General features: G+C 35.3%; 1 protein-coding gene across 11 annotated transcripts in view; it reads left to right on the top strand.

Annotated features, from left to right (window-relative positions):
* Positions 1-19,992, top strand: part of DOCK9 (dedicator of cytokinesis 9) — a 125,091-nt gene extending 105,099 nt beyond the window's left edge. For all 11 annotated transcript variants that reach the window (XM_065829721.2, XM_065829727.2, XM_065829726.2 and 8 more), the window contains 12 exons: positions 378-491; positions 633-848; positions 2,583-2,640; positions 3,257-3,363; positions 7,149-7,271; positions 7,622-7,735; positions 9,235-9,381; positions 11,487-11,697; positions 13,187-13,377; positions 14,633-14,733; positions 14,929-15,067; positions 18,739-19,992. In XM_065829721.2, coding sequence (XP_065685793.2) covers positions 378-491; positions 633-848; positions 2,583-2,640; positions 3,257-3,363; positions 7,149-7,271; positions 7,622-7,735; positions 9,235-9,381; positions 11,487-11,697; positions 13,187-13,377; positions 14,633-14,733; positions 14,929-15,067; positions 18,739-18,861 — 1,644 coding nt within the window. In that variant the 3' untranslated portion in view covers positions 18,862-19,992. The remainder of the gene's footprint in view (positions 1-377; positions 492-632; positions 849-2,582; positions 2,641-3,256; positions 3,364-7,148; positions 7,272-7,621; positions 7,736-9,234; positions 9,382-11,486; positions 11,698-13,186; positions 13,378-14,632; positions 14,734-14,928; positions 15,068-18,738) is intronic.
* The last annotated feature ends 366 nt before the right edge of the window (positions 19,993-20,358 follow it).

The raw sequence follows: 20,358 nt of genomic DNA, 5'->3' as shown, positions 1-20,358 counted from the left end.
GATTGTTAAACAGCATACCCTGTTGCATCTGAAGAAGAAAAGAATGCAGCAGAAGCACCTAAAAGGCTAAAATAAAACGAATACATAGAAAGTCAGGAACAATAGTTTACTACATTTATGGCTTCTGGCTAAGTTCACCTAGCAATTAGGCTTGAGACCAGAGGATGCTTCTGCATTCCATGTTCATGAGCTTGCTTTTTCTTGCCAGTGTTACTTACAAGTAATTTTCAGGAAAAAAAAAAAAATCAAATATAATTTAAATTAAGGAAATAATCTTTCAATTAAAAAGAACAAAACTTCCTTTGTGATTGTTTCATAGGTACATCTCAAGGGTATTTCATTAAATATGCGCTAACAAGACATTTGTTTCTGTCAAGGTAATTATTTCAGTAAGCCAGTTAATTGCTGATGTTGTTGGAATTGGAGGAACTAGATTTCAGCAGTCTCTTTCCATCATCAATAATTGTGCCAACAACGACAGAATTATAAAGGTCTGTTTTTATTCTTTCCATACAGTACAAAATATGCTTGAAAACTCTTTCAAAGTGTCTTTTGCATTTACGTTTCAACTTCTGTTTTGAAAAAAAAAAAAAGAAAAAGCTAGTCATTAACCTGACTTTTCCATGCTTTAGCACACTACATTCCCCTCTGATGTTAAGGATTTAACAAAACGGATTCGTACAGTACTGATGGCTACGGCTCAGATGAAGGAGCATGAGAATGATCCTGAAATGCTTGTAGACCTTCAGTACAGTTTGGCAAAGTCTTATGCTAGTACACCTGAATTAAGGAAGACATGGTTAGACAGCATGGCAAGGATCCATGTTAAAAATGGAGATCTTTCTGAGGTAAGAGGAAAAAAAAAAAAAACAATGCAAAACAGACTTTATTTTGGCTTTGTAATAAGCTTAAGCTTATCTTTCTTGAAACTGAATGTGCTATATCTAGTTGTTAGTGTGTAATACGGTAAACATTTTTAGTAAATTTTGGATTGTTAGTAGATCCGTTTGAAGGACTGATAAGTTTGGGGTTTTTTGTCCTACCCAAGTACATTTATAAGTGACTTCTGATTACTAGTGTAAGGTATATGTTTAACTACTGTAGCTGACATGCTACTAAGCCAGGAATGCTCAGTGCAAGCCATGTAAGACTCAGACCTTCTACTTTAAAATATCTTTGTTATCAGTTGCTAAAACTCATAGCACCACTCCTTGAATTCATCTCCAGTTGCCATTAGAGAATTAGCTTGATTCAATTCCAGATTACTTACTAAAAAAACTCCTAATGTTCTTAAAATTGACGAATTGCAATTTTTTTTGTTGGAAAAAAGAAAGCCGTATGATTTTACCATGCTCTTAAAATAGTTAATTCTAGCAAAAGGGAGAGTTGGGAGTGGGGATTTGAGATGTCTTGATGCAAGTATTTTATCAGCATACAGAATTTTGAATTTTGTCTCTTTCTGAAAGTTTGTTTCGTTTGAAAGTAAATCACGTATCACATCACTGAATTTCATAAATATGTCTGTTAAACTTAGCATCGTGTCAGCAAGTAACTATCTCCAAGAAACAACAGCTGCTGTCTTTCTTATGTCTTAGTACTAGAATTTTTTTTCTATATGGTGGCAATGCAGAAGGCATATACAACACTCTGTTATTAGCTTGTATTTTGAAGGAAACATCATCTGCTCTCTGAAAAAACAAGCTGGTTTAGTCCTTTTCAGTTCTGTTTTTCATTTTTTGGTTAAAAACAGTCTTCGACTATATGGCTAGATGAGAACGTTTGTAAATCACCAAGACCAACATCACACTAAGTATGACTTAGAGAGAATTTCTGACAGATACACTTTTTCCCTTCAACCCCAGTGTCCTGACATTCTGTAGCCTCCACCTGTAAACTGTTGAACTGTGACTTACAGTTAGAATAACAGTTTGCTGGAAGCCTAAACCTTTTTAGTAAAAGAAGAATCTTGAATCTTTTTTCTCCTCTTTCTGTGGAGAAAAATGATCAGTGTCAGCTTCAGAAGGCATCTCAAATATTTGAAGGCTATGTCCCTCTTCTTTTTCTCCTGTTTTCCATACTATACCAACCGAATTCCTTCAAATTCCCTTCATAGGTCAGATCTCTCCTCTTTATCTTTTGCTCCTTTCATATGATCTGTCACCATTTTTTTCCTACATTTTTCTTGATCTGGAGCCAAAAGGCAGACAGAACAGCTTAACAGAAGAATGATCAAATGCTGAGTAGAATAATTAATAGCTCTTTTGTTTCACATAACACTTAAAATACACCCCTAAAAGAGATTTTCCTGGTTTTTAATATATCATGGCATTCTTACCTTGCAATCTGTGATCCATTGTCACTCTTGTTCTGTCCTGCTGTCCATGCTTGGGTGAAAACTGAGTGCTCTCGCATAGTTATTGTTTGACATACACGAGGTGGAGAATCCTTACACTACTTACAGGACATCTCCTGCAAAGCAGCAGAAACAAAAAACAAAGAAATTACCTCAGGGGAGAGCTTTTGTATACCTTCTTTTTAGCAGTTCCATTATAATTGTAAGATTTTTACTATTTCTGTTTTAGGCGGCAATGTGCTATGTCCATGTAGCAGCACTGGTTGCAGAATATCTCACAAGAAAAGGTATGATTTTGAAACCTTACTGTAATGTGTGGAGGTTTTTTTTCATTATGGTTTAGGAAAGGCAGTAGTTTCCGTGAGGAAGTTGTAGGCATTTCAGTGTTCACCAAGGGAAAGATTCTGACCTAACCAAATGGCATACTCACATATTTAAGAACATACTTGCACGTCTAAGGGGCAGCATGTCAGATGAAAGTAAAGTAGGAACTTTAGGAAAGTAAAAACTTTAATTTTACACAAGAGCTGAAGTCAGACCCTTTCTAAAGCTAACTTAGCAGTGAATATTCTTGTTGCAACAAGTAGTCTCTCACTGCATATAGGGAAACCTGGCATTGCCAGAGAAGTCAAAATAAATTCGTACAGGTTTTTAGATGCTCAGTAAGTAAGAGCCCAGATATTAACATTTGTGATGTTTTTGAAAACCTGTTTATACTTACATAGGAATCTGAGCTCTAGTGTTCTAATCACGCAGTGGGAGACCAGGTGTGTTTTATTTATTTGTTAATTTCATGATAAGTATATTTAAATATGGCTTCTGCCTTATCCAGCATCACAAAATGGCCTAATGTTATCCTGGTGGAGAAAAGTGAATTTGTCTGTTTTCCTTTTTCAATGATAGGGATGTTTAGGCAAGGTTGTACTGCTTTCAGAGTAATCACACCTAATATAGATGAAGAGGCTTCAATGATGGAGGATGTTGGAATGCAAGATGTTCACTTCAATGAAGTAAGTAAACACATGGGTATTAGAATTGATGCACAATGAAGTGCTGTTTGTTTTTCCAAGTTTTGTCTTTCAATCCGGAGGCTGACTAGTATGATGGATATTACAATTGTTTTCTTAGCCACTATTCTTATTCTGAAACCAAAATAAAATTTTCTGTGAGCTGTCCCAGCTTTAGAGAATTTACTGTTTACATATATTTTAAATACAGCACTAGCACATCAACTCAACACCACTACTGGCATAAGAATAAGTAAAACATATTTTTAAGTTAGTTGACAGGATGAACACTAACGTGGCTTATTTATTAGAGTTTAAAAGACCTGTTTTTTGTTTTTAAACTGACTTGTATTGAGATTGTTACAACACCATCCACCATGAAAATGTGTTCACTTCTTTTTGCTGGTTTACATTTTCCCTAAGCAAATATGCCATAACAATGAAACTGGTCTTACTGACACCAGACTTGCATCAATGTTTGTTTTTCTGGCTTAAGTTTCACTCCTTGTATCTTTGCTGATCCGTTTGTGCTGGTTCTGCAGCAAATTTTACTATATGAAAAGATGATTAATAACTTGCTCACGAAGAGCTACGTCTACACTATGTGTTTGCTAGTATAGGTGGGGGAGGGACAGACCACTACTTGTACGAGCTGTGTTGGAAAAAGCCCCTGGTGTATAAGCATAATTGTACAACAGAAATGTTTTTGGTTTTTTGTTTTGTTTTTTATATGGCAAAGGTGTATGACAAAAATTACTTAACTCTGCAAATTGTGGCTGTATGAATGGATTTAGGAGGAGCAGATAAAAGACTTAGTGGTTTAAGCCTGGATTTAGGCCTTGGGTACATGTGTTTTACTCCTTACTTACTGCTTTGCTCTATAGTTTTAAGACAAAAATTATTGACTTGACACGGGGAAGGCAGGAGTTGGAATTACTTCTTTTTCTTTCCAAAGGCATTCAATAGCAGATAGATTTTTTTTGTTTTGTTTCAATTTATGTGCTATAATCTTTACATCAATGATTCCCCTGATCCAGCATGGAATTTAGCATGTTACTCAAAGCAAAACTTAAGCTGTTCTAAGTGAGCCAAGAAGTGGGTTTCTAGTGACTACAGTTGACGGAAACTTTAGTTAGAAATTCTGGTCAGTGTCTACCTGACAAACCATTTGTCAGAGCTGCATTCTTTTGTATTTTTTAAATTGGAATGCCTTTATTTTTTTCTAAATAGGCACTTCCTGCAAAAAGACTACACTGCTTTTTCTAGGTCGTTGAACCCTACATGAATTTATTTCCATTTCTCAGTATATCCATGGAATGGAAGTAAGCCAAGAGTGAAATTATAACCCTACGGAGCTTGCAGAGGGATCAAATGTTGCCAAATTTCATTTTTCTCTGCATGCAACCTTTTTTAAACTTAACCGTGTACTGGTCTAGCTGATTAAATATTGAAAAAAGTTACTATTTTTCAGATAACTTCTCTAGTTCACCCCAGGAACAGTAATAATAGGGAAGAACTGGTTTGTTTTAGTAGACTGAAAATCATGGATAAATTACGATGACTGATATTTTACAGAAGTACTTCAAAACAGGTTACTTCCTGGATAGGAACATATTCATATATGAGGTGCTTTCTTATTATGTTCTTGTGTAAGCAAAACTATATTAGTCTAAGAAGAAAAAAAAAAATCATGTACCAGATCAGTTGGGTAGAGAAATCAGAAAGCAGAAACATCTATTTCAAGCTGGACTGTACCATTGCTGAGCAAAACAGTACTCTGATGGGGATTCCTTCTGTACATGATAACAAGAGTTGTGTGGAATTTCTTTCTTAAAACTTGAGATCTCCCTGGATGCTCATTGCTGTAGACTTAAATCTCCAAAAGAATAATTACAAGTATAGGGGGTTGGAGGGAGATCCCTCCGTGTTTCTAAAAGGAGCAAAACGTCTTTTATATTCTCCAGTTTACATAAAGTCTTCCTAATTAAATGAAGTTTTTCTTAAGACTTTATGTTGCTTCTCAGTTGAAAAAAATGATTATTTTTTTTATTTTCAATTTAATTCTTACTTTAAAATAATTATCTCTCAGGCCACGGTTACCCTGACTTATTTCCGAAACTAGCCAGGTGAAAAAAAAATAAAGATTTGTTTTGCTGCCCCCTCAAAGTCAAGGGAGATATCAACAAACTGGGAAAAGTCCAGGTTACTAAGGTGGTTTGGGGAAGAGCCAGACTCTTAGAAGAGGTGCATAATAGGAGTAAGAGGCCATTCTTAGAGGTTGCAGGGAGAACTCTTGTTGGATATATGGAAAAAAACAAAACAGACAGGAGGAAGGATAAGCACTGCGACAGGTGACACGGACATGTTGTTGTCTTTTCCTCTCTCCCGTCAGCTCTCACACGAAGCTTTTGCTCTTTAGGTGTTTTTTTTCCTGTGTGCAAACAAAATTTTGCTGTTTTGCTGCATTTGGCTGCCCTCTGGTGTCTGAGTTAAGATCCTTGTCATGAAATGGTGGTGGTGGACAGAGTGTCCTCGTGGTCCACCAGTGACACTGGTCTTTCAGTTCTCCCCACCTGGTTGCTGAGGGTAGAGATACTGGGGAGCTTGTACAGCCCCATAATGACTGGGGGAGAAGATGGGCTGTTTTAGGGACCATTGCAGCACAAGAATAAGGGTAGTATTTTTTCAGTCTTTTTTTGCTCTCGGTTTTATCCCTTCTAAGGATGAGTTATTTCGTTTTCTGGCTTTACCACTGCAGTGGAAGAGTGGTACCAGAAGTTCTCAAGAAGTAGAAATGTCATGTCTTCTGACACCTCTCAATCTCAGACTGGGATTCTTGCGGAGGCTCTTGGAGCTTCAGCGCTTTGAAGAAAACCAAGATGTCTCAGAGTATAGGGATGGGAATGGGCTTCTTCATGGTGGTTCTGTCACACTCAAACGGTGACCACGTATATGACAGCTTCATCACAGGAGCTCTAGGCTGTTCCGTAGTATCAGTAACATTGTGATAATTCAGTTAATGGAGATAGCCAGGTAATTTTGAATTTATGAAAAATACAGCAAAGTAATAATGTTATCTTAGTTTTGCTGCACTTATTGAAGTAGAAATTAAATCTGTGGAAAATAAAGTAGTATGACAAGCTGAAGGAATGGACTATACATTATGATGTGACTAATGCAAAATGCATGCTTCTATTTTAATGTACAGGTAACCATAGTTCTTACTTAATGTTAAATAACTGTCTTTCTGCTGTGAGAGTATTAGGATTAAACCCAACAAAGCCTTGTACCTAGATAATTACTTCTGAGTACAGGTTTTGATATTTTATCTTTTTGTTTTCTTGTTGATGTAATTTATTTGGTAGTTTCCTTCAAAAGCATTACAGTCAAGTGCGTGTATAGCTGCCTTTTTAAAATAAATGTTCTCTCTGCAAAACTAAAAAAAAAAAAAAGGGAACAACACTTGTGGGGAAAAAACATGTTACAAGGTAAGAGAAGCTTGGGTTCTTATACAGGTGTTATTTGTAGACTCCAGAGGTCAGGAGTATCTAAAAGAAAAACACTCTTCCATGTAAATACAAAGAGTACGCATGTACACTCAGACTATTCTGCTTTCTTTCCTTTTAGCAATTTTTTATTGCCACAATAATTCAAATAACTATGTGTAGATAATTTTGTTTTGAGGCAAGGTCTCTCTTTTCTTTGGAAAGAACTTTGGTGTAATTATTTGCCATGCTTCTTGTGAACACTGGATTGTTTTACTTTTTCAAATGTGTATCCAAATCTAGGATGTGCTGATGGAATTGTTGGAGCAGTGTGCTGATGGACTCTGGAAGGCAGAACGCTATGAACTCATTGCTGACATATATAAACTTATCATTCCCATTTATGAAAAACGGAGAGATTTTGAGGTACTAAATTAATCATAAGTAAATATAAGCAAGAAAGAAAAAATCCCCATTTTTCTAGTCTAACTGCATGACACATAGTACATAGCAGAACAACAGTTTTAAAATTGTAACTGAAATATCAATACGTTGAAATTTTTGCTTAATTGTAAATAAAATGTTTTTCTTTAAATATAAATAATAAAAATTAATCTTGCATATTGTCATTCTGATACAAGTGCTAAACCTATTACTACTGTTCAATGAAACAATCTTTTTAGTTAGTAACTACAAGGATATCATTCATTGTTGTTTTAAGATGGGAAAGTTCTATGTTATTCTTTTACCCCATTATTGTTTGCTTTTATTTTTAGAGGCTTGCTCATTTGTATGACACTCTTCATCGAGCATACAGTAAAGTAACAGAAGTTATGCATACAGGCAAGAGGCTGCTGGGAACTTATTTCAGGGTAGCATTCTTTGGACAGGTGAGTATTTATTTAACTTTCATTTGTCTGCTCTATGAAGTAAGAAAAACCTGAATTTATTTTACAATATATAACATTTCATCATCTATATTGATACCATGACATAAAAAGCACAAGAAATGTGGTCTGTAAGAAACAAACACCAGCAATAATTTAGTTTAAAACATTTATCAATTCCAATGCAGTTCTTCCTTATTTTCCTCAGTAAATTTTTTGCCTTTTTTTTTCTTTTTCTTCTTTTGTTTACTACCTTAAGGCAGCGGTAAGTTTTCTATACCGTCAGTTCGTAGCCATGTATTGACTTAACATCTGTAGTGCTACAATGTGGTTTGCAAGGCTGCTTCTTAGATCAGTATGCGTCAATAGCCATTGCAATTCAAAAAATAACATTAAATTCCATTTAGAGAGCAAATCACTCTCTTCTCTGCATCAGTATTGCATGCTTCGAACAAAAGTGCTGGCTGTGTGTTGGACAGCTTCACATCTTCTAATATACGTCTAGAATGCATCTGTATCAGTTCGGTGTCACGCAAGTAGTGTCAAGTAATACACTTTCTACGCGCATAGCCCAGTTGCTAATTGTTCAGCTGAGCATGGAGAATTGTAAAATACTCTGAGCAGTATAACTTCACATGTATTCTGTTGTCTTTTATAACTTTATAGCAATACCAGTTTACAGACAGTGAAACAGATGTTGAGGTAATTACAGTAACTGCTTACAAAGCAAGCAATGCAGTAAAAATTACTGCATTTCACCTTAGTTTGATGTGGGTATTTTTGTCAATCTAGCCTGTGTTTATACATGATATGTTGTGCTTTTCTATTTTGTCTGTTGCGTTTATGACAAAAATATTTATTTTCTGATTTCAAACATGAAGTCAGACATGGCTTGTTGTTTTAAACCAGTGACCTGTTTCACTTTCCATGTGCTCTATATTACATTTAGTTATGATTTTAAAACAAATGCTTTATGTAATAAAAATAAAGAAGTATGTGCCAGTATAGAAGAACATAAAATTATTTTTGCTATCAATTAATTTTCTGTAATTTTTTATTACTAGATAAAGAATTTTCTCAGATTATTTTTGTGTAAACCATTGCCAATACTTACTTGTGAATCGACTAGTCCTGTTGGGCAACAAAAATTCTGTTTTGGCAAGTGAAACAGTGCAAAAAGTTCACTTTTAAATAAAAGTGAAGAAAAGTTATCTCAAAGGCTTGGCACACCATCAAATTACAATAAACCTTTACAATATTAACTGTGTGTTTCCATTATATTTCGCTCATTCTGTAGTAGATAATTACATTTTTCTGTCTTTATTTTTTTAATCCTCTTAGGAAACCTTTTTATTTAGATTTTGATTTCCCTTTATTTACATTTGCTTGAATCCTGATGTTAAATGTTTATATTTGCTTTGAACCACACCCATTACGTTCATTTTAATCATTGCCCTGTGTGCTCTTTTTCCCAAGATTTTGATTACTTTGTTTTTTTTCAGGGGTTCTTTGAGGATGAAGATGGAAAGGAATATATCTATAAAGAGCCCAAACTCACACCTCTCTCAGAAATTTCCCAAAGACTACAAAAGCTCTACTCTGACAAATTTGGATCTGAAAATGTCAAAATGATTCAGGATTCTGGCAAAGTATGATCTTCATTCTCTCTAAAAAATTTGAATGTATTGCTTCCACTAATCCACTTGAAATACTGTAGGATCACTGTCAGTTACTCATTTAACACAAAACACACGTGTCGAAAAAACTCTGCTGGTTGAAGGGCCTGAGAGAAATATCATCTCCTATCAAGTTTACCTTGAAGAACAACCAAAAACCTTACTTTTCACCTCTTAATATAATAATTGTATCTTAGAACATGTTTGGATTATGGTCATATCCTGTGTTATCTTTAGCTATATTTCTTGCCATTTCATGCACAGTCATTCTTTGGAAGCTTTTTGATTTTCTGCATCTTGAGAGCAGAGCAGAGCCCAAACTCTTTTCTAAATTAAGAAACAGCCCCCTCTTCTGAGAAAAGTGCCATATGTAAATAACATTGTCATTCTGTATCAGTTGCTCTTGTTGTCATTTGCTTATGTCTCTGAGCCTGTTCAATTTTAAAAACACTTAAAATAAAATACTCACACAAAGTCATCTGGTTAATCTAGATTTGTCATAGGAGATGCTTTCCTTTGTAATTGAAGGCTCACATCCCGTATGCTGATGCCTCTTTGCTTTCCTGTCACAGAATTACAGAATGTTAGGGATTGGAAGGGACCTCAAAAGATCATCTAGTCCAATCCCCCCACTGGAGAAGGAACACCTAGATGAGGTTACACAGAATTTCATTCCCTTCCTCAGCCAATTTTTAACCTCTGTTAGGATTTAGACTTTATGGTGATTTTATCCTATTGTAATTTCATGTCTCTTCTGTTCCTTGATTCTGCCAGTAAGATCACAAAGTTCTGTGCTTCTCAGCCTGAAATTGCAGCAATGGTGGGCTTTTCAGTATTAGAACTTTAAAAGGAGAGGAGGACTTATGCAAGAACTAGATTTCATGCCACAGCAGGCAAGAGATTCATAATATAATCTCAGTTTTTCACAGCTATTGCAGTATAATATTTTGATTTTTTTTACAACTAATTATAATGCATAAGTTTGTCAGCATTTATAGGGAACATTTTATGTCAGCTTTATCAGGATGAGTACATAAATTACCACTTAAGTTCTAGTCCAATAATCTTGAAAACATTCCAGACTTAGAAAAAAAAAAATAAATCAAGCAGCATGTTCCAATAAAAATGAGTAATGACGGGGAGACCCTAGCTCTGTTTCCAGTTTGCTCCAGGACATGCTTGATGACTTCATGTATGTATTTGCATTGGTTTTTTTCCCCCCCGCTTACTTTACAGAAGTGAAACGTCTCAGAGACAGGCAGACATGAGTATTTGTTGTGGGACTAGAATGGTAGGTAACAATTCTTAGTAAGATGCACAGGTTTAGGTTGCCCTCTTTATGCCATGGTTGGGAGAATTTACAACAACAAAAAAAAAACCCTTGGTCCATTTAGGGTCTTAGGAGGCCCTATCTGTTGGTACTGGGGACTAGTTGCTGCTTTTACCAAATTAAAGATCCGCCAGTACATGAGGCTCTTATCCAGTTCTAGAAACAAAATGAACTGAATAGTGAAGCTTTCAGTTTGCCCTGCATCAGTATGTTCTTTGAGACCCTCATAGGCTGTCAGACCTGAGACAGACATGTTGGAAGGAGTGCCTTCTGATGGTGATATCTGAACTATTTACAATGTAGGGGCTTATTTCTAATTATTTTTTTATCACTAGCAATATTTGATCACCAGTCTAGTATTGTATCAACTGCTATGGAGGACAAGTATTTGTGTCTGGGTTTTCTGTATTGGTGCCTTCCAGTGTTTATCATGGGTATAACTGTACTATGTTTTTGCTTGCAGTTCTGCTTAGAGCAATTGTCGATAAGGAGTGTTTTTAAAAAACAACCAACCAACAAAAAAACAAACAAACACAAACCCCACAATATATTGTAATGCTTCTAGCTGTGTTATCTCCCTAATAGTTAGAAACTGAGAGCCGAGAAGCCCTATGAGAGCATTAATGTTTCCTGTGTTTTCAGTAATTTACGGGTTAAGAGACCAAATTTATTTCTGGAAATTGTGTGACTACAATTAAATCCACTTTATTCACAATGCAGCTTTCTTTGTTGTTGTTGTGTTTTAAAGGTAAATCCTAAGGATTTAGATTCAAAATATGCATATATTCAAGTTACACATGTAATTCCATACTTTGAAGAAAAAGAGTTGCAAGAAAGAAAAACAGATTTTGAAAGGACTCATAACATTCGTCGCTTTATGTTTGAGATGCCTTTTACTCAAGCTGGCAAAAGACAAGGAGGAGTAGAAGAACAGTGTAAGCGACGGACTATTTTGACAGGTACTGATTGAATGGAAATTTCATTTAGAAGAAAACCGGTCTGTTTTTATAGTTAATCCTTGATACTATTTTTTTCTATATGTTGTGTATTTTGTCCTTTAGAAGATTTCAGATGTGACTGTTAGAGGAGACAAGAATTGCAAAGTTTACCAAAATACTGGTAGACAAAGCAACCTTTTAAGATTAGTATATACTTGAAAATAATATTCCAAAATATGATATGCAAACACTTAGAAAGGATTGTCTGAGAATATGTATATCATTGTGTGGTTTCTTAACCACTAAGGATTGGAAAAAGAGAGTGAAATCTCATATTTGACTGTATTCTAACTACCCTTCACTTTTAAGTAATTTTGTTTTGTTTTTTAATAATGGAATGTCTGCGTCTCTCCCTTCACCCTTCCTCGTGCTTGCATCTCTTTGCTATAAAATACTGAAGAGCAGCGGTATTGTTTGCTGGTTTGGGGATGGGGGTTTTCAGCATTCTTCCAGTGTTTGGACGTGTTAAATTCAGCATCAGTTCTTTTGACTAAAAGCAGTTAAGAGAGCCTGAAGGCAGCTTCTGGTTTTATTTCCAGCCTCTGTTCTATTGTGACTTTGGACTAATCACTGTGCGTTAGTTTCTCAGTTGTTAGTTTTGGAAGGGAAGAGTGCCCATCTGTCTCTCCATAGGCTCAAACTTTAAATATATTTAACTCAGTGATACAAAACATTTTATTACACTTTTAAATGAGATAATTGTTATGGTGCATTTGGCGATGTTTCTGTATAACATGTAAATCTGAATTTGTGAAATAACAAGTTGGGCTTTGACTGGAAGTTTGAGCATTAAATCAAATGGTCTAATTCTGGTCTGTACAGGGTTTTCCATTTCACCTACTGAAAGTCCTTTATAGCTATCAGCTAAAATACTTCTCATACTTTTGGTGAAAACTAGTCTTTCAGATTGACTTCTTCAAAGGGTAATCCTCAAATAATTTATTTGTATTTTTTCCTTAAGCCTCAAGACTTGTGAATGTGGAGTCTAGTTTTCCTTTTTCTTAGAAAAAGACTATTATGTGTTTTGTCGCTGTTAAGTGTGAGCTTCCACATCACCATCTTAATGTAGTGGTAAAAACAACTTAAATATAATGTCAGTTGTCTATAGCTAATACTTGTGAGGAAATAGAAAATATAGCCTCACTATTTTTAATTTTTCTCCTCTTTGAGATACGTGGGTGATAAGCAGTTTTTTTACAGTTCTCATATGAATTAAGTTCCAGTGGTTTATTTCTTGGTTATTATTAGTAGTGCTAATGACCATGATCTTTCTTTGTTGTTTTCTTTGTGTGCATATATACATTTTCAATATTTTGTTCCCCTGTATATTTGGTAGTATTTCTAGTTATATAATGTGCTATTAAATATAGCAACTAATTATGTCAAAATGAAATTTTAGTACCTTATTCAAACCCACTTCTGACTATATTAAACTTGTTTCTGTCTGTAGCTATACATTGTTTCCCATATGTGAAAAAGCGCATTCCAGTAATGTACCAGCACCATACTGATTTAAACCCAATTGAAGTAGCCATTGATGAAATGAGTAAAAAAGTTGCCGAACTCCGGCAGCTTTGCTCTTCAGCTGAAGTTGATATGATCAAATTGCAGCTGAAGCTGCAAGGAAGTGTCAGTGTTCAGGTAAGACCATGGACTTTGCTATTCAGCTCTTTTGCTCACTTCTGTCCCTGAATAATCTTGTAGTTAGCATTTTATCATTAGTTTCTATTCTGTATATTCAAGAATGTCCCAAATAAGAAGTACGCTTGCTTTTTGCAGTTATTACGAGAATAGGAAAAGCAATAAAAGTATAATAAAACACTGATCATGGACAGTTACATGAAAGGATTAAGATTCATCTCTGGTCGTCTGAGCCTCACTAGGTTTTGGTTTAAATTTGAAATTACGATAAAATTGTGACTTCCCATATAAGGGGGAATTAATACATTTTGCCTAGATGTAGGTCTGCTCACACATCATCATCATTGCTTTTCCATTTTGGTAAGATCTCACGGGAGATGAAGAGGGAGTGGCAAAGTATAGGAGGAGGGTAATAGCAAAAAATCTCACTGTGCAATATTCAGTGTTGCCTAGGGGAAGCAACAACTGAATGTTATAAAGAAACCATCAGATTCACCACAATAGGGTAAATAAAGCAGTTGTAGCATGTACAAATCCAATATGGTAGGGGTCTTAAGAATGCAATGACAAAAGTGCTAGTCTGTTATTTTAAACTGGTTCAAATCAAAGGAACAGTAAACACAGTCATCTGAAATGAACTGTTGTTGTGTTGAAGAGGAAAAACAAATACACACAAACCCAAAACACTACCACCAAACACCAAAACCCAACTAAGGTTCCAGGATCATCAACTTGTCAAGACAACATTTAGGATGAGAAAGGAGGGGCTGTTACTGTTAATATAAAAGAATAATAAGGATGAGTCTGAAATAATTTAATAGCATTTTATAATTAGTTTCATGTAGCTGCCACAACAGCGCAAGTAAGTTTCTGATAATTATTGCAGAATTTTCAGCTTGGAAGAGTGTTTGCAATAGATAAGCAGACAAAGCAGTAGTAGAATTGAGCTTACGTTCGTCATTTTCCCACCCTAATTTCATGAACAGAGATGACAAATTTGCAATATCAGCTGTTACTTTGCCACATCATTTAAGTGGTTTCTTCCTGCCTGGACAGGTTCATACAGAGCGCTGCAGAAACCTGTCCTGCTCGTATGTTCCAACTCCAGCAGTTTTCTTATGAAATAAATCTGGCTTTTTTGAAATCAGTGTGTTCTCCTGAGAAAAGCAAATCAAACAGACACCTGTAGTACCTGTTATTGCTTAGAAAATATGTCTGAGAACTGACTTAATCTTGTAATTCTTGTTCTTTTTAGGTTAATGCTGGTCCGTTAGCATACGCAAGAGCTTTCTTAGATGACACGAACACCAAGAGATATCCAGACAATAAAGTAAAGCTACTAAAGGAAGTTTTTAGGTACATTTTTCAGGGAAAAAAAAAAATACTACTTTTATTTTCAGGACTAATATAATAAGAATTTTTTTTTTTAACTTTTAAGTCTTATAGTGTTCTGACTGCATTAAAACCATACTTTAGGCTGGCACTTTGAATTAATCTTTTGGATTTTGTATTCCTGATTGTGATCTTCCTTCATTGTTTTCTTTAAATCAGGCAATTTGTTGAAGCTTGTGGGCATGCTCTGGGTGTAAATGAACGACTTATAAAGGAAGATCAGTTGGAATATCAAGAAGAAATGAAGGCAAACTACAGAGAAATGGCGAAAGAACTTTCTGAAATAATGCATGAGCAAGTATGTGCTGAAATTAAGTTATACGTACCAGCATTCAGAATGTAGCTGTAATGTGAAGCCACTAGGAGAAGTACATGTCATGCTTTAGACAGAAGGACTGGATTTGGGATTTTTTTGCTTGGTTTAGTGTTTTGTTTTGGTTGGGTTTTTTTGTTTGTATGTTTTTGTGTTGGAGTATAAGCATATCATGGAATTTTAAGAACCTCATCATTTTTTTTAATGTTTGTGAATTTTCTGCAATTGCTTTCTTGGCCTTCAGAATTAAGTATTCCTCATTAAGAGAGTGCAGACAAAGCTGATGAGAGGCCTGGAGCACAAGTCTTACGAGTTTCAGCTGAGAGAATTGAGGCTGTTCAGCCTGGAGGAAAGGAGGCTGAGGGGAGGCCTTATCACTCTCTACGACTACCTGAAAGGAGGTTGTAGCTTGGAAGGGTGTTCATCTCTTCTCCCAAGTAACAGGATGAGAGGAAATGGCCTCAGGTTGCACCAGGGGAGGTTCAGATTGGATATTAGGAAAAAATTATTCACAGAAAGGGTTGTCAGGCATTGGAACAGGCTGCCCAGGGAAGTGGTGGAGTCACCATCTCTGAAAGTGTTTAAAAGGCATTTAGACGAGGTTCTTAAGGCCATGATGTAGTGCTAGAGATAGGTTAATGGTTGGACTTGATGATCCTGAGGGTCTGTTCCAACTGAAACAGTTCTATGATTTTAAGAAAGTAAATTTGGTTGGCAACAGCCTGTTTTTCTGTAGAAGAGGAAGACTACAGTAGAGATCAAACAAATTTCATGACCTGAATATATATGTCATTTTTTCTTCATATCTGTAGTTACAGGGGTTTCTATTCAGCGACTCAAAAAGCTCATTTTAGTCTATACTTCCTGGTAACTGTAGAAGGATTTGATGTGCAAGCTTAGCCCTTACTCTCGCAAGAAAGAGTTCAACATCTTTCAAGATACATTTTCTTGAGGGGAATCCACTCAAAAGAAACTGTAGATATGGGAGAAGGAAAATCAGAACTCTCATGGAGTGAGATGTAGGACTTTGCATCTCTGATCCGTGGTAGAAATGTCTCCTGACTTCAGAGGCAAGGATTTCCAGGAGGACAGGAAAGGCTGAAGATCCATGCTTGATCCTTGACTTCTTGACATTTTATTCATCATATTCATCACTTCAGATTCCTTTTATTCATCCACTTGTATTTGTATCATCTTTTCCCAGAGCGGTAGAGTGGCTCATAGTTCTTAACCCTCAAGACTTGTTTTTTCTGGCCCACAATAAATACCTGTGTTTTCTGATAATATTTTACCTTACAAATACACATGTCTATGAGACTTCCTTAGATGTATGACCATAACAGCAGTTTTTCTTAGTCTAGGAACCAATACATCCTAGTCTAGATAAGCAGTTGATACAAAGAGTAGCTCTGAGTTTCTCTTGTCCATACAAAAATTATAGGCGTTACTCAGAAATCGAATTATACAGGAAAAATCAAACTTGAGACCTACCTGGGGCATTCAGTCTAGCCGACATTTAAACAGTCTGTTAATCTTCCAGCATTTTCTCAGGATTGCATCCTTTAGATGTACAATGAATTTACCCATTTACTATTTTTTTGTCATCTCTAAATTACTCTATTATTATCCAAGAAATACTTGCTCAAAAAGCTAGTCAGCTTGTTGATATAACAGCTTATCCATAGGCTTATCTAAGAAAAATTTACCTTTATTCTACCCTTGCTTAGATAATATCCAAAACTTTCATGGCAGTTTTTTTTCTGTTCAAAAGCGTGTCAAGTGTCTGAAGTTCACTTCACGCACTTTCTTGCTCTCAGTTATTTCCTGATGTGATTTTCTCAGGTGCTGTGCTAGGAGTAGCTCTGTGCTATGATGTAGTTTCAGTGAAGCACAGGAATACAACAAGTCCATAGGATTTATTTTCATTCTCTTATTCCTTTGTTATACTATGACAGGGAAAAGCTTACCACAAAAATAAGTTATTTTAGGCACCAATGACAGAGAATATTGTGAAACAACGTTTGTGGGGAGTTATGTAATTTTCACAGAATCTATGTGGTGGATTTTTACTTAATTAATTATGTTGGTAGGGTTTTTTTGGTTTTGTTTTGTTTTTTTAAAATGAAAAACACCACACAGCAATGTCTTTCAGAAATGCATGTAGATGAAAACAATATTGAAAGACCCCTGGAAGAGGGAAACAGATTGCTTAGCTGGCAAAAATGGGACAGTTTGACCATATTTCCATGTGATGTATTGAAAAGTAGAAAGCAGTGGAGGGTTTTGGAAAGGGAGATAACTGGGCTGCTGATTAAGATAAACAAAATAAATGGAAGAATTAGATAGCTGTACAGAAGACTTTTGGAAAAGAGAGAAATGTTTTGGTCAAATAATTTAATGACAATAAATGAAATATTTGTGTTTTCCCTACATCAGGGGAGTATTAAAGGATATAATGACAGCTTGTACACAAGAAAAAATACTTTGAACTCAGTGCAAGATATGTATCTTTAAAAAATGCTCACATGTGAGTTTCCAAAGACTGATGATAAGAAAAAGCAAGTAGTGGCTGAAACCTGAGGAGTAAATCATGTTGTCAGCAAGTAAATGAAGAGAAGAAGGGGCAAACAGCTGATACATGTAATAAAGTGTGAACAGAATATGAAAGTACAGCAGTGACTGCAGTGAAGTGTGCTCTTCGCCTGCCACTGTGTTCTTTTTACAACTAATTACATTTGTATAAATAATTAAACCACGCCGTGTTGTTGGGTGGCTGGGGTTTTTTGGTGTGTGTTTCTTTTTGGTGTTGCGGGTTTTGGTTTTTCATTTAGTTGTTTCATTTTTTTGGTTGATTTGTGGTTTCTAATGAGATTGATCAGTTCCCTTAAGGCTTAGAGTCATGAAACTCTTCACTGAAAACTTAAAAAATATCACTTTCATGTGCCTGCCTATTGCTGTATTTGGAAGAAGAGCTTCTCATAATGTTTGTTCTAATGTCATTGAAGAAACTGTTAGCTGTCTTATAATAGTGTGGGTTTTAAACAACTGCAAAAATTTTATTATGAAAAATATGGACAAGAATCTTAACAGATTTTTCTTTTTTCTCCTGTGCTGCTTACCAATATGATCAGATGGGATGGTAATTAGCTTTCTTTACTTCTGCACTTAGTTTTTCTCCTCTTTATATCTCTCCTTTTTTTTCCCCCCAATATTTCTAATCTTAGCATCACTAAATTTATAGCTGTTAAGAGCGAAGTCCTTTTGGTGCTTCCATAGCTTTTGATAAGAAATGCTGAAATCATACCTCTAAGTAAAATTTAAAAAAAAGGGGGTGGGAGGGGTGCAAAAAGAAAGCCTGTTATTGTGAAACTCCTTTTGAAAATTAACAAGAGAAATGACAGAAGCTATCCACACTTCCTCATGGGAGGACAGCGTAATACCTAAGTTAGGAGAGCTGACGTTGGAGAAATAACTACGGCCCTCCTAGGTCTAGTAGAGGATGGCTGAAAAGAGTAACTGTCCTCAAAAAGGAGTTCTGTGCATTTGAGAAAGTACTGGAAGGTTGATAAACAGCACATAATTAAATAGATCAGCTGTTTTATAAATGCTTGCGTTGTTTTGTAACATTTTGGTAAATGCGTGTTTTCCATTTTAAGATTACTCCAGTTGAAGAAAAGGCCAGTGTTATGTCTAACTCGCTACACATTTTCAACGCCATAAGTGGAACTCCAACAAGCACAACAGTTCATGGGATGCCCAGTTCTTCTTCAGTTGCATGATTGTTTTGTAAAGGAAAGTATGTTTTTTTGGTTTTGGGGTGGGTTTTTTTTTTTTTTGAGTATGTGGATTTGCTTCTTTGTGTGCAAACTCAGGATGATTTTGAAGCTAAATGTTGGGCACGTGCAAGCTGCATAATTCATATGAATGTCTGAACACACTTAGCAAATAGCAGTTACTGGTAATAGTCTTTTAGAGTAAGAGAGGTGCACATACATTTTTTAACCTTGCTGGTAACACTTAAAAATATTCACAATGTCATTGCAGAAGTGTGTGTTGGAAAATTACAAAGTTGAAGTTAATTTCTCTTTTTCATTAGAAAGTATTATTAAAATGAATTGCACATTACAAAAAAGTGTTGTGGGATGTACTTTTGCAGATATGTAACATTCAGGTGTTCTTTTTTGTGTATGGCACATAGAGATTGATTCCAAGTACAAGAACTATTTTGGGGCTAGACAGAGACACTAGTTTTTTGGGTTTAATGAACTAACAGTAGTAGTTTTTGTACCATTTGGCAAATTGCTGTGCTTTATTTTGTACCTCATTGCATTTTGGAGGTAGTGAGCTTAGATCTTATTAAACAACTAAATACAACCAAAGGTCTGTATTAATGAACACTGAGTTATACTAAAATATCAATAGTAGAAAATTGTTATGTACATATTGTTTGTTAATACAGTCCATACAGTCTGTACATAAATGTATTACATTTCTAAGCATTTTTTAATATTCATACCAGCTTTTATCCTTCTGCCTTCAGTTTATTGTGAAAATTTGCTCATTCCAAGTGTATGCAGAATTTACAGTTCCTTTATTCCTGTATATAAATAAGTGCAATATAAAGATGTATACAGTCTTTGCTATGTTAGGTTTATATGCAGTTATTAAAAGAAAAAACTTTTTTTGCCAAAGCAATGGAGTATGTAATTGGTGGTCATGGTTACTGTGGTAAATGGTGGTATAATTTAAAGCTTTTTCCATATCCTTATTCTTTTAAGACATTAATTTAGTAATTTTATATTTGGGGAAAATAAAGGTTTTTAATTTTATTTAACTGGAAGCACTGTCCTGCTGTAATTAAACATTCTGTACTACATCTATATTAAAAGGAAAAAAAATAGTTACTTTTCTCACTGTGTGCTCTGGTTTTTATTTTAGATGTGTCCCTGGGATGGGGGAAAGATGAAAGCTTGATCAAAAAAAAAAAAAAAAGGCCTTTTGCAGCTTAACTATGAGATGCAGACACTTCTAGGGTGTATTTCATATTCATTGTCAATAGAGGGAATTCAGGTTATTAGTTAGGAGATCGGTTTTGGATCCGTCACATTTGACTGAAGTAGCATGTTACAGTAACTAAAGGTTGTTATTGTATGATTAATATTAGGAAGTCTTCAATGCTTTTCATCAAATGACAGTAAAAAATCATCTTTTCCTTGCGACATAAGGTCTGTCATTTTCTGTAGTACAGCACAAAACTTATATGTTGCCATTACTTA

The sequence above is a fragment of the Patagioenas fasciata genome, chromosome 1 (assembly GCF_037038585.1).
Source record: "Patagioenas fasciata isolate bPatFas1 chromosome 1, bPatFas1.hap1, whole genome shotgun sequence".
Lineage (NCBI taxonomy): Eukaryota > Metazoa > Chordata > Aves > Columbiformes > Columbidae > Patagioenas > Patagioenas fasciata.
The sequence above is the reverse complement of the archived record's forward strand: the minus strand, read 5'-3'. Positions and strand labels throughout refer to the sequence as shown.